Source organism: Garra rufa, chromosome 20 (assembly GCF_049309525.1).
Source record: "Garra rufa chromosome 20, GarRuf1.0, whole genome shotgun sequence".
NCBI lineage: Eukaryota > Metazoa > Chordata > Actinopteri > Cypriniformes > Cyprinidae > Garra > Garra rufa.
The window spans coordinates 18,314,518-18,329,886 of NC_133380.1; the positions used below are offsets into that span (position 1 = coordinate 18,314,518).

General features: G+C 35.6%; 1 protein-coding gene across 4 annotated transcripts in view; it reads right to left on the reverse strand.

The window, feature by feature from the left end:
• Positions 1 to 7,175: 7,175 nt before the first annotated feature.
• nfasca (neurofascin homolog (chicken) a) overlaps positions 7,176 to 15,369 on the reverse strand; it is a 61,551-nt gene continuing 53,357 nt past the window's right edge. For 3 of the 4 annotated variants that reach the window (XM_073826242.1, XM_073826240.1, XM_073826241.1), the window contains one exon: positions 7,176 to 12,371. In XM_073826242.1, the coding sequence (XP_073682343.1) occupies positions 12,146 to 12,371 (226 nt within the window). In that variant the 3' untranslated portion in view covers positions 7,176 to 12,145. Of the gene's footprint in view, positions 12,375 to 15,369 lie in introns of all 4 variants that reach the window. The other variant, XM_073826239.1, reaches the window with a different exon arrangement.

Genomic DNA, 15,369 nt, shown 5'->3' on the forward strand with positions numbered 1-15,369 from the left:
GACTATATCTCGCAATTGTGAGTTTATTTAACAGATTTCTGACTTTATAACTTGAAATTGCAAGTTTATATCACATTTCTGACTTTATAACTTGCAATTGTGAGTTTATATCACGCAGTTCTAAGAAAAAAGTCAGAATTGCAAGATACAAACTCGCATTTGTGAGAAAAGGTCAAAATTGCGAGTTTATATCATTTGTGAGAAAGTCAAAATTGTGAGATTTTATCACACAATTCTGACTATTTGTGAGTTTATTTCATGCAATTCTGAGAAAAAAAATCAGAATTGCAAGATAGAGTCAAAATTTTGCCATTTTTCTCAAATTGTGCAAATGAAATGATTATTACTATTCTTTTTGCCTGCATCTGACGTGTCTGAACTTTTTTAAAACCCTAGAGCAATAAGCTGATAGCACAATTGTCAAATCCTGATGTGTAACTTTGATGAAGGACGTCACACGGCTTAGCCGTCAGTAAAGCTTTGCATGTGGTCTTAGTGCCCCACTGACTCTTGGCCACAGAGCAAAGCACTGGCCAAAAAATGTCAGTCTCAGATAAGAACGGGCAGTCTTTTAGTCTTTACCTTTGAAGTCGTCGGTGACTGTGAAACATGGCTGGAAATCAGCTCTCTCTCCTGCTCCTCACACTCCTCTCCTCCGCACAACTGGAGCTTTTACAGGAAAATGACACAGCTCCAGTCAAACCCACAAGAACATGATGTTCATTCTTGGATAACATGATTACAAGTAGATTTAACAACTGTCATCTATAAAGTGGTCGACATTGCAGAACAGAGTTATTGGTGCTTTTATTGCCCTTATAAAGAAGCAAAGAGCTAATGTTAGCAGTTTACAGAGTGGACAGTTAGCCTGATGTCATGTGAAATATGGTTCCCTAACAGAATAATCAATAAACACAAATGGATTCACTAAAGCATCATGAACATGGATGAGCTCAAAGTTAAGTGTCAGGTCTGTTTCACACCGCACATGTAAGCAGGCTTTAAGATGCGCATATTTTTATTTTGATGCCCATGTTAATAGATTCGAATATTCACACTGCTTTCACTCTCAAACTCCATCTCTGTATATTACTGTGAGTTTGGGTTATAACATTCATCCATCCAAATTGTTAGAATAAAGTCAAAGTGTTTCAAGAATAAAGTCGAAATGTTTTGAGAATAAAGACAAAATATTTTGAGAATCAAAATAGAGTCAAAGTTACGAGAATGAATTTGTAGCAATTCCAAAATTAAAGTTTTAATATTTTGAGAGTATATTGTAGCCTATTGCGCATAGAGATTGGGAGCACCGGGAGATATTCACATGAAATGCAAAACACTTTGTTTGTATTTCACTATAAAAAGGACAGATTTTGACAGCTGAGACTTTATATTAAAAGTACCAAAAGCACAAAGCTTATTGCTATTATTGGGTGGCTGGCGCACTGCAAATAGGCCTAATTAATGTAATCGAAGATGTGAAATATTATTTCCAAGCATACTGTCCTTGCGAGTATAACACATGGTATGATTTCTGGTAATAATCTCACATATATTCAAATAAAATTTTGGTGGCCTGGCAACTTCTCCCAGTGCTCCTAATCCAGCCCATTATTCTTGAAACATCCTGACTTTATTCTCGAAACATTTTGACTTTATTCTCAAAACATTTCGACTTTATTTTGAAAACATTTAGACTTTATTATTGACTTTATTTTGACAATTTTATTCTCTAAACATTTCAACTTTGTTTTTGAAATATTTCGGCTTTTTCATTATTTCGACTTTATTCTTGTAATTTCGACTTTATTGTATTTTCGACTTTATTCTCTAAACATTTTGACTGTATTCTCGTAATTTAAATTTTTATTCTTAAAATATTTCGACTTTATTTTTAAAACATTTAGACTTTTTTCGTAATTTCAACTTTATTCTCTAAAAATGTTGACTTTGTTTTTAAAACATTTCGACCTTATTCTCAAAATATTTCGACTTTATTCGTGAAACTTTTCAACTTTGTTCTCATAATTTCGATTGAATTCTTAAAACATTTCAACTTTATTTTCGTAATTTCAACTTTATTCTCGTAATTTTGACTTTATTCTCTAAACATTTTGACTTGATTTTTGAAACATTTCAACTTTATTCTCTAAATATTTTGACTTTATTTTTGTAATTTCAACCTCATTCTCGAAACATTCTGACTTTTTTTTCTCGTAATTTCTACTTTATTCATGAAACATTTAGACATTATTCTCGTAATTTTGATTTTATTGTCAAAACATTTAAACTTTATTTTCAACACATTTCGATTTTATGCTTGAAATATTTTGACTTTATTCTCATAATTTTGACTTTATTCTCAAAATATTTCAACTTTATTTTCAACACATTTCAACTTTAATTGAAAAATTCCGACTTTATTCTTAAAATTTTTTGACTATTTTCGAAACTTTGACTTTATTTGCAAAACATTTTAACTTTATTCTCGTAATTTCAACGTTATTTTCGAAACATTTCTACTTTATTCTTAAAACATTTTGACTTTATTTTTGAAATATTTCAACTTTATTCTGGTAATTTCGACTTTATTCTAAAAATACTGTATTACAACTTCAATTCAGATTTGTAACGTAAATCAATTACAAACCTACGCAAACAAAGGAGAAACAACAATGTCATGTTCAAGAAATTACAGTGGCGGCAGCATTTCTGTCGTAAAGAAATGGGCAAATGTTAAAGATGAAGTGGACATTTGAATTAAATGTTGTTTATTCAATATTAAACAAGGATTTGCAGTCATTTGTACGATAGCTCTATTGTTTATAATACATTATGTATTTTACAGTATTTTAACCCATTTCAAAGGCTATTGTTCACTTAGGTGTATTTTAATTACTATTATCACAATAATCGACCGATTACTCGATTACTAAAACAATCGTTAGTGATAGCCCTAGTTATATACGCTTGGGATGGCTTGACGGTAAGTAAATAATGGGTACATTTTCTTTTTTGGATAGACTATCCCTTTAATGCAGAGCTTTTTGCACTTGTCTGGGGTGCAAATCAAGTAAGGTTTCAGTTCCAATTCAATTCCATTATTAAACTTTCTAAAATATTGCACACTAGGCCACGACAAGACCATTTGCATTGGCAAAATGAATCAATCAGGTTTTTGGCCATGGTCTCTGACGTCTAGCCCCTTGATAGAGGCAAAACTAAATGAAGAAGTGAGTTGAAATGCAGGCAGGAGTGTGTGAGCACTCTGCATGATTAAAACAAGCTGGAAGATCAGCACAGGTTGAAATGTGACAACTGGCAGGTGTTTGTATCACAGGAGCATCTGCCTGCATTTATCCCAATTATCTCAGAAACCTTCATCATCTTTTGAGATATCTCTCTCAAGGCTCTAGGGCACTTTTTGATTTCCTGAAAATATAAAATGGGCTACACTGATTCTATAAGGAAGCTCAGACGTGATTGTCAGCTTAAAGGAATAGTTGGTTGAATTTGAAAAACTTTTCTTAACCTCACACCATCCAAGATGTAGATTTTGTTTGTTTCTTCATAGGAACATATTTAGAGAAATTTAGCATTACATCACTTGCTCACCAATGGATCCTCTGGAGTGAATGGGTGCTGTGAGAGTCCTCTATCAATAATGTCGCACCCATTAACTTTGACGATTCATTGGTAAGCAACTCATCTACATCTTGAATAGCCTTTGTTTTTATGCAGTTTTAAAACTGTTGAACAAAACTGTTTTCTTTAGCAAACAAGTGATAATTAAAACCAGTCTCAGGTTAATGTTGCGACATGCTTTTACATGAATCATTCGACTGCACTTTGTCAATGCGCCTGCATTAAAAGAGTAACTTAACCCCATTTATTTAAAGAAGTAATTACCGAATCCTATCTTCTACTGAAAGGTGGCTTGAAGCTCTGGCCGTGGATATTTTAGTTAATGGTGTCTGTGAGAGATATATGTGACAGGTGTTTAAAAAGGTCTGGCTTTTCTCTCAGATGGCGGAAGGCAGAGGGCATTAATATTTAGCAGTCTCAGGGGGGTCAAGGCAAAATGTATTCATCTCTCCTAAATAAAATATGTCTATACAGTCTTTTCAGGGTCCACAACAGATTTATTGTCATGGGCTTGTTATTTATTTCACCACTCGTTTTTTTTTTTTGCCTCTTGCCATCTGAGTAAAAGAAAGAAGTTGTATTGGCTGCATTAAGCTGGGGAAGTCATTGTAGTGGTCCGGATATGTAGAAAATCAATAGGAAAAGCTGTGGCTCAGTCAAATGTAGTGCGGATGAGGAGTTGAAACTGAGGGCAGTTTACAAGGGAGACCAGCATCAGACTAGCTTTAATCTAGTGATAACCTATCTTGAATATGAATGAGATTGATTAGAATGTACACATATAGGAAAAATGAGTACAGTCTTTATACGCACAAACTTTTTAGACAAAATACAAATTATACATATACCCATTTTATATATAAAAACTACAATAATAATATACTGTAATAATATTAAAAATAATTAATTGTGCAATAATTATTAGTAGTAATTAAGTTATTACCTTATTTTTTTATATATATATTTTTTTTCACACAAAATTTAATTTAATTAGGTTTTAATTGATGTACTTTAATTCCTGTCTGACTTTTTATAAATATGTTAAAAATATAATTAATAATAATATTTTAGATATAATTAATACATTTATATATATATATATATATATATATATATATATATATATATATAATATTAAAAATGAATTATTAATAATTAGAAATAATGATAAAATAATTAAGCTCTTTTTATATATTTTCAACTAAATTACATTTAATTACAACACACACACACAATTTTAATATAAAATAAAACTTATACAGATATCCTTTTACATATATATAATTTTTTTGTAACAAAATTAAATTTAATTACATTTTCCCCCGGTTTCACAGACAAGGCTTAAGCCTAGTCCTAGACTAAAATGTAAGTCTGAGCTGTTTCAACTGAAACAAAATTGCACTGATTGATCTTAAAATATATCAGTGCCTTTGTTTTGTCTCAAGATGCACACCAGTAATGTTTTTTTTTCTAAGCATGTTTATAAAAATTACTTAAATGTCCTAATTGAACTATGGCCTAATCCTGGCTTAGTCTAAGCCCTGTCTGTGAAACCGGGCCTTTAATTTATGTAATTTTCATCCAGTCTGACTTTGCTTGTTTGCTACATCTCTCTCTCTCTCTCTCTCTCTCTCTCTCTCTCTCTCTCTCTATATATATATATATATATATATATATATATATAATACAAATATAATTAATAACAATATTAAAATATATATTAATATATAAATAAGAATGATTAATTATATATAAAAAATTATAATAAAATTATAATTAGTTATAAAATAATTACAATAAAAACATTATGTTTTCAACAAAATGTAATTTAATTACATTTTGTATTTTATTTTAATTTAACTTTTAATTGTGATGATTTGGCTCACATTTAACAAAAACCCACCAATTTACTATCTCAACAAATTAAAATACTTCATAAAACCAATAATAAAAAAACATTTTTAGTGAATTGTTGGCCTTCTGGAAAGTATGTTCATTTACTGTATATGTACTCAATACTTGGCAGGGGCTCCTTTTGCTTTAATTACTGCCTCAGTCCGGCGTGACATGGAGGTCATCGTCTGTGGCACTGCTGAGGTGGTATGGAAGCCCAGGTTTCTTTGACAGTGGCCTTCAGCTTATCTGCATTTTTTGGTCTCTTGTTTCTCATTTTCCTCTTGACAGGTCTGGTGAGTTTACTGGCCAGTCAAGCACACCAACACTATGTTCATTTAACCAACTTTTGGGCTTTTGACAGTGTGGGCAGGTGCCAAATCCTGCTGGAAAATGAAATCAGCATCTTTAAAAAGCTGGTCAGCAGAAGAAAGCATGAAGTGCTCTAAAATTTCTTGGTAAACGGGTGCAGTGACTTTGGTTTTCAAAAAACACAGTGGACCAACACCAGCAGATGACATTGCACCCCAAATCATCACAAACTGTGGAAACTTAACACTGGACTTCAAGCTACTTGGGCTATGAGCTTCTCCACCCTTCCTCCAGACTCTAGGACCTTGGTTTCCAAATGAAATACAAAACTTGCTCTCATCTGAAAAGAGGTCTTTGGACCACTGGGCAACAGTCCATTTCTTCTTCTCCTTAGCCCAGATAAGACCCCTCTGACGTCTGTGGTTTAGGAGTGGCTTAACAAGAGGAATATGACAACTGGAGTCAAATTCCTTGGCTGCGGTTGTCTCGGTTGGCTGTGCATCTTTTTCTTCCACACTTTTTCCTTCCACTCAACTTTCAGTTAACATGCATGGATACAGCACTCTCTGAACAGCCAGCTTCTTTGGCAATGAATGTTTGTGGCTTACCCTCCTTGAGAAGGGTGTCAATGATTGTCTTCTGGACAACTGTCAGATCAGCAGTCTTCCCCATGATTGTGTAGCATAGTGAACCAAACTGAGAGACCACTTTGAAGGCTCAGCAAACCTTTGCAGGTGTTTTGAGTTGATTGGCATGTCACCATATTCTAATTTGTTGAGATAGTGAATTGGTGGGTTTTTGTTAAATGTGACCCAAATCATAACAATTAAAAGAACCAAAGACTTAAACTACTTCAGTCTGTGTGCATTAAATTTATTTAACACATGAATTACTGAAATAAATAAACTTTTCCATGACATTCTAATTTATTGAGATGCACCGGTATATATATATATATATATATATAAAAAGATGTGTGTGTAAATATATATATATTTTTAATTAATTATAAAAAAAAATGATTAAACTGTTACATTTTTTATATATTTTCAACAAAATTCCATTTAGTAATGATATCAATTAAGTTTTAATTTATGTACTTCAGTTCAAGTCTGAATCTGCCTGTTTGCGATGTCAATTCAAAACTCATTCTCAGTCCAATTCTGAATAGTTAACAGTTTAATTTTCGTTCTATAGAGTAATCAAAAAGATAAAAGCGGTATTTATGACTGAATGTAAATATGTAAAGTTGTTTACCAACCCAAACAGTAGGTATTTAAAAAGTGAAACCATTTTATAATCAGAGTCAGGGACAGATCAGAAGGTTGAGAAAATGACACAGCTTTACTATAAAGAAAGGCGTCTCGAGCAGATTAAGTTGCAGCATCTCGTCATACACGCATACATGTTGAACAGTAATGACCGACCAGATTTTCATGGCCAGATATACAGAAAGAAAACACTGTTAACCTGCATGATAAGCAATTAAAAAAGCTGCTCTGATGCACAAATGCCTAAAAATACAATAAGGATGATAATAACCAACGTGTATGGTTTTGAAATAAATCAAACGTGTCATGAGAACAGCTATGGCAATAATTGTACTCTGTTGTATGGTAACTAGATTACGCATGTTACCAGTTGTAACCTTGGGAGAAAGACAGAATAGCAATATACCAACAAATATATACTTGTATATATTTTTGAACATCGCCAGCCCACAAAAACTCATGGACAGGGGAAACAATTAGTGAAGATAAAAGTGGCTGTGGAGGTTCAAGGCAAGGTTGGGACGCAATAGATTAAATTGCCTTGATGTTAACCCATGTGACTCACAAAGCTACAGTGTGACCTAAAGAGTTGTCTGTGCCTGTAAGTCACTACAAAAGCTGGTAGACTAGGCCTACTGTGGAGAAAACAACAGCAAAAGGCAAACGAGGAGAGTATTGCTTTGAGGTACTGGAGAGAAAGCAGATCTGATGAATCCAACAAGTGTTTCTTTACTGCGAAGGCATTGTATATGACATCGCATCCCTATCAGGGCGTTACGGCCTGATATTCAGCCCTTTCAGCTGGGCTGTGTCACAGGTGAAAGGCATTATGGGAGCCTGTGGTGACGTAATACATGAACAGGAAATGACAAACCATTTTCTCTTGCATAACACAATTCAGCTGTTTACAAAAAACGTTTCATCATCAGTGCAGAATGCTACAATGGTACAGCTCTACAGCATTTGCTATTTACATCGGCAATGTCAGCCGAGTAAAATCAGGACGAACTATATCAATTAAAACGAAAGGACAGAAAAACAAGTCTCATTCAGATACCCAAGATCACTGGTTGAACCCAAATTCAAACCTGTGCATGGAGTCTTCCATTTTGGGATGCACCAAAAGCGTTTGTATTTACTTACTTACGTAAGCTGCTCAAAATGAAAAAAAAAAAAAAAAAAGGATATTTACATCACAACCGAGGCCTTGTTTGAGAAAAATAAATACACAATATTTCCATCTCATGTTATGTAGAAAGTACATTAAATAAATTCGAATATATTAACACAAGAGCAGTGATACGACAACATTAATCCTAAAAAGAGCAGCACGATTAACAAATAAGACATACTCCTTTTAATGGTGACATCACATTTCATTATTTTACATCGCCACAAACATGGTCCTTGATCTCTGAAGTACGTTTTCGTCTACATTACACAGAGAAGCTTTCACAATGTGCTAACATCACAGCTCGGACTCTGAACAGCTGTTGTGCAGTCTTTAATAAATTATTAATATATTACTCCCTATTATTTTCATAAATAAAATCAAGATAAATATGTAGAAGGGTCCAAAAGTTTGAGATCACATTTTTCATTACAAATTGAATTCAGAAACAGATTTTAAGTGTCAGAATGTCTAGGGGTGGGCGATATACTGGTAGAGATTTTGGACTATTGTCTCTATCGCGGTTACATGTGACGTTGCTGTGCTATGTGGTCACAAAAACGTATCGTTTGTATGCGTTTATAAGCATTGTAGTTTAAAAACGTAATTTTGAACTGTTGAAACGCAATCAGCACCGAAAGAGAACTCATTTTGCTATATGTGCGCGCTGTCTGAGATCAAGAACTGCCACTTTATGAGCCTTAAATGGTTAAATACACACTTTTTGTGTCAAAATGGCCATCTTTGCAAGTATCCTCAAGAACACAGTAATTTAGGTCTTAAGTGAAAGCAAACAGCTGAGACAGAAAACACATGTGTAACAGTATATTGGATTTGGGTAGCTCTTAGAGTGATAGCAGTCTGATATTCCTGCTGTCTTTCAGTCGCATAAATCAAACAACAAAAGAGAAAATCTCTCACTGCCTTTGACTTAGGGTGTGTTGACACTTGTCATGCGATTGCTCTTTTCATTTGAGTGTGGTTCAGTTGAGTAAGTGTGGACACTGTCATTCGAACCACACAAGCTGAAAGAGACAGCTAAAAACATAGGTCTCGGTCTGCTTCCATACTAACTCTGGTGCGGTTCGAATGAAATATGAATGCAACACGGACCAAATACTTCTAAACAAAGCAAAAACCGGAAGTAATGATAAGATGCGATGCTATGCGACATGATTTTACGAAGGGGAACAAGCGATGTATTCAAAACAAAATGAGCAAAGGGCAAATGTGGATCAACAAGGAGGTAAAGTGCCTTTTATGAGCTCTTTGTTAGTTCACAGGTGGCAAAAAAATAAAATCACATACACGCAATGAGTGCCCTTAGTCCAGCAGATGACATTAGGTTTATTCAACTTTAAGTCAAACACACCTTTTACTTTTGTTTGGAGTGTTCAGTGAGTTCTGTCACAAAATATTGATCATTCAACCTGACCCATCAGGTTGTGAACTTATCATGCCTTTAGGTTCGGTATCTTTAGGTTCGCTGTCAAAAATGCCAGTGTGAAAGCTGTATATATGTATAATTTTCCTTTTGGGTCTGGACCAAATGAACCAAACGATCCAAACTACAAGTGTGAACACACCCTTTTTATATATCTGATTCATACAGTGTATGCAGTATTTTTAATTTATTTGTTAGACTGTAGTTTTTTTTTTTTTTGTCCTGTTGCTTGTAATTAGTTTCTTATTTAATCGCAGACTGTTTACTTATTTCAAGGCATTCGTTTGATTTTTGTCCTTAAAACGCTATTGTGAGTAGGATTCATTTCTTACACAGCTCAACCAATGCTTGAGCCATTGATAGCAGACTAATGCAGTCAAAAATGAAGTTTAGACTACGGAAAGAGAGAGAGATTAAGCTCGTGAACTACCTCTGTGAGTCTGTGCGTCTCTAAAATGTGATCGGCAGCAGCGTCGCTACTAATAGTGAAACTTTAAGAATTTTCTTCAGAACCACGCTGATGTTACCTCGCTTGCGAGAACTGTCATGTAGTTTCTTGTTAATCATCAGTGCAGCGCTAACAACATTAGCGTGAATGCTAAGGTGTCTGCAAACTGTGTGTGTGCATCTGTATGGGAGAGAGAGTGGGACAAATAGAGTATGTGCTTTCCATACATAAAACGTAATTGTGTGGCAAAAACATGAAAATAATCTATCGTTTTTATCCTGTTGTTTACTGTATTTAATTATTTGGCCAGTGTCTTTGTGGGTTTTGGTTATTTTGCTTTTATAGGCTGTAAGGACCTTTGAAATTACTGAAATCGTGTGGCAAAGTGATACAAACATGTAATGCGGTCCTGCCTGGAACTACATTCGCCGTGCGTTTTCTCGAAAATAATGCGCACCATAGAATGTTCGTCAGCCAATCAGATTCAAGCATCCAACGGCCCAGTAGTATCAAGCAAAAATAACTATATTGTGATATATATCGTCACTCTCAAATGAAATTTTGCTTATCGCCCACCCCTAATGTGCACAAAAACATAATTTACATTAAACACTAAAACAAAGAATTGTGATTTTTGATTTTGTGTTGACTTCAAAATATAAATTTTAGTTTTCAATTCAGAACTCTAGGTTTTCAGTGTTTCCTCAGACTTTTGAACCCTACTGTAAGTACACAGTAGTGCAGAAGATAAAGTAATGTAGTAATAGTATGAGAGAACAGGTAGAGAGTGGCACTACAGTTACAGTGGCATGTCTTCAGGGCAGTGTCTCAGCTGCTCTCCGGACAAAGAGAATCAACACTGGATCAACCCCATACAATATGTACACTTATGTCTATATTGAGTTATTCATGTCTAGAAATCCTCATATGACAACCCACTGTTGTATTGATGCACCCCAAACTTTTTATGACTCCTTATTCTGACACCGAAATCTTCACCAAGCTGATTTAAAAAGAAAAAAGAATGAAAAACAAACATGTTTTCATCATCATCATCATTCTCTTTTGAGGACTATATAAAGCAAGTCTTATAAAAAAAAAAAAATGAATATATTGTTGCGTATTTAACTCTTCGTATTACAACCTCTCCATTGTCCTTTGCGCTAAAATACTACCATGCTTCAAAATATTGTCTTTTTTTCTTCATTTACAAGTGATGCCATCTAACCTCGGCCGATAAATATTGGTGGCATTTTATAGTTGCAGCCAGTGAAAGTATATTTAACAGAGCAATGGCAAATGAAAGCATGATATCAGTCCAGGACTGGATGTTTTTTTCGTTTCTTTGCGAAAGTCAACGTAAAAAAAAGAAAAACATGAGATTCTAACGTCCAATTGTAACCCAAAAGCACGATAATGATAATACATAGTGCATAGTTTTATAAAGCACATCAAAGCGTGCCAGCACTCTATACAGAATTCATGTTTTTGGACGCATCTATCATTGCGGTGGAAACAAAAGGGTCATTCACTGCGGAAATATCAATATGATAAACGTATTTGCAGACGTTCTGCAGTTGAGTCGACCCACAGTTGATATGTCACAGGTCTGGTGCTTGTATCTCCGTTTCTTTGATGCTAGCTACAGGAGGAGGAAGGGGCAGATTTAAGATTTACAAAATAAAAAAGAAGAGCATAAGCCACACGAAAAGCTTGAAAGTCCGCCCCGTCGCCCTAAAGGCACACTAAAGTCTGTGTGGGGCATGGGGACACCTTAAACGAAGGTTTCTGAACACCGTTTTTGGCTCACCTGCCATTCCCCATCCCTTGTTTAGAAGAATCATGCACTCCAGTGCGTTGTATGTGAATACTTGTAATTCTCTCTGTATATATATACGTATTTTTATGCGTGTAGTGGCGCCCTCCGGCCCGCTGGGGGGCGCCGTGCTCAGGTCAGGGTGCTATGCCAGAGAATAGATGGCATTAACGGGTGACGTGGCTTCTGAGCTCTCGTTTCCTTCCGTCTCCTCTTTGTCCTTCTTAACTGTGTACTGGCCAATGAAAGAGCCGTCCTCATTGAACTGGCCGTCTCCTCCTTCGCCATAGTCCACCAGACTATCGTCGCTTTCTTTTACGTTCCCGTCTAGGGACGTCTGGCTGCCCTGCAGTGGCTTGTTGTCTTCGTCACTGCTGTTGGGAGAAAGAGAAAAAAGTTAGAACGTGGTTCGGCCGGACTAAGACTGACACGGAAGAGAAGAAATTGTTGAATAGCTCAAAACGTACTCTCGTAGCTACATAACATTACGGTTGAACCACATGGACTAGTCACATGGACTATTTTTTACAACGTCCTTACTGTCTTTCTGGGTCTTGAACATTGTAGTTGCGTTGCTGTTCATCAAAAATATCTTAATTTGTGTTTTAAAGATGAACAAAGTTCTTACGGGTTTGGAACGATATAACGGTGAGTGATTAATCACATTAATCGCATTTTCATTTTTGGCTGAACTAACCCTTCAAACCTTGGAAAATACAAGCTAGGATAAGGGAGGCTGTGAACGAAGAAAAAGTTTTGAGATTTCCTCAAGGTACGCAATGCTTTCGGCCATCTGAATAAAGATGAAACCTGACAAAGAATATTAAAACATCAAAATCTTATTTCCCAGATATGAGGCTTCTGAATTTAATGAGATTTTCGAAATAGTTGACAGTTATGCTTTTTATTCCGTGTGAAAACTATTCCAACTCTCCCAACACCAAGGAGAAACGAGAACTCGCAAGGTGAAAGAACCACAAATGTATTACTAAAGACAAAGACAAACTCTACGCTCGCTGCTCTCTGTATTCTATAAATGATGTCATGGCTATAAATTATTCATTGCACTATATTATCACAGGTAGATCTTTCATCCCCTGTCCTGTCCTGTCCATGCCCAAACACATGCGACTGGTATTAAAACAGACCTCTGCTGGGGGGTAAGAGTGTCATGCATGAGGAACTGGGACCTACAGTGCCTTGCAAAAGTATTCATACCCCTTCATTTTTTTCATGTTATGTTGCTTATGTTAAACTGCTTTAAATTACTTTTTTCCTCACATCAGTCTACACTCCATACACCATAATGGCAAAGTTAAAAACATGTTTTTAACATCTTGTAAAATGTAAATGATTCAGTTGCATAAGTATTCATACATTTATCTGGGACAGTTGAAATTTAGCTCAGGAGCATTCATATTGCTTGTAGATGTTACTACACTTCGAGTGTGGCAAATTCAATTGAATTGGTATGATTTGGAAAGGTACACAAGTCTTAATAAAAGATCTAATCTCTGAAAATGCATATCAGAGCAAAAACCAAGCCCTGAGGTTAAAAAAACTGCCTGTAGAGCTCAAAAACAGGATTGCATCAAGCCAAAGATCTGGTGAAGAGTTCAGAAAAAATTCTGCTGCATTGAAGGTTCACAGAAGCAGCTAGGACTCTTCCTAGAGCTGGCCTCTTGCACAAACTGAGCAATTCCTGAGAAGGGCTTTGGTTAGGGTGGTGACCAAGATCCTGATGGTCACTCTAGTTGAGCTCCATGATCATATGTGGAGATAGGAGAAACCTACAGAAGGACATATATCACTGCAACACTCCACTGATCTGGGCTTTATGGTGGTGTGGTAAGACTCAATCCTCTTCTCAGTGATCACACATGAAAACACACTTGGAATTTGCAAAAAAAAAAAAAAAAAAAGCATCTAAGGGATGCTCTGACTGTGAGAAACAATATTTTCTGGTCTGAAGAACCTCAATTCCAAGCACCATGTATGGAGGAAACCAGGCACTGCTCATCACCTGGAGAGCACCATCCCAAAAGAAAAGTGTGCTGGTAGCAGCCTCATGCGGTGGGGTTGTTTTTCAGAGGTAGGGACTGAAGAACTTGTCAGAGTAGAAGGAAAGCTCAATGCACCAAAATATTGAGATAGCCTTAATGAAAACCCAGTCCAGAGCATTCAGAACCTCAGACTGGGCAGAAGGTTCACCTTCCAACCGGGCAATTGTCGCTTACAGACAACTCTGTGAATGTCCTTGAGTGGCCCTGGGCATGAACCCAATCAAACATTTCTGAAGAAAGCTGAAAATGTGCGTCTGTCCCCATCCAATCTGACAGAGCATGAGAGGTGAAGAAGTGAGGCAAAGAATGGCAAATAATTGCCAAATGCAGATGTGCAAAGCTTGTTGCATCATAGCCAAAAAGACTCATAAAGGTGCTTCAGCAAAGTACTGAGTTAAGGGTATGAATACTTATGCAATGTACCTATTTCAGTTTGTTTATTTTTAATAAATAGAGGAAGCTGTGACAATTCTGTTTTTGCTTGTCATAATGGTGTATGGACTGTAGATTGATGTGTAAAAAAGTAATTCGAAGCAGTTTAACATAAGGCTGCAACATAACAAAACGTGAAAAAAAAAACAAAGATGTATGAATACTTTCGCAAGGCACTGTACATTAGCTGAGAAGCACCAAAAACTGAAAACAACAAAGCAACACTTATCAGGTCCTAAAATCATTGAGCACAGAGGTCCATTTTTAATTTAATGTAATATCCATGGACCTTGTTGTAAACTATCACGGATGGGCTGTTAAATCGAAATACTGTAAATAAACTACTTTGTCCCCTCACAAAACAAGGTTTACAACCAGGCTCCATGATATTATCCATTTCTATGGGTCATAAAAATGCTTTTACCAACTGCGTATTCCCTGTCTATAAGCATAAAGCAATTCTAAGTCAAGTCAAACGTTGGACGTTCAATATAAATAGTATGATATTACCAGATGACACGGTTCTGTGCATGCACCATGACAACTGGAAAATCATGGGCGTTTCGTTATTTATCTTTAGGTTCAATATAGCACATTCAGGAAATGCTTTTTCCCCACCAAACACATTCTCTGCAGCAGCAAGAGTTCAGGGAATAATGACAATGAGTTTTTGATTTAATCGATCAGTCCTCACACTCACAACATCACCTGCTTTTCACACAAAAAGTGGAAAAACTGATTTTCAATTAGCAAAAGCAACCTCATTTTGTATGTGAAAACTGTAATGAAATGACACAAAATTTGACATTAATCAGGGCTTTTAAAAGAATATTTTGAAAACAAATGGATGAATGAATAAATAGGGCTGTCAGTC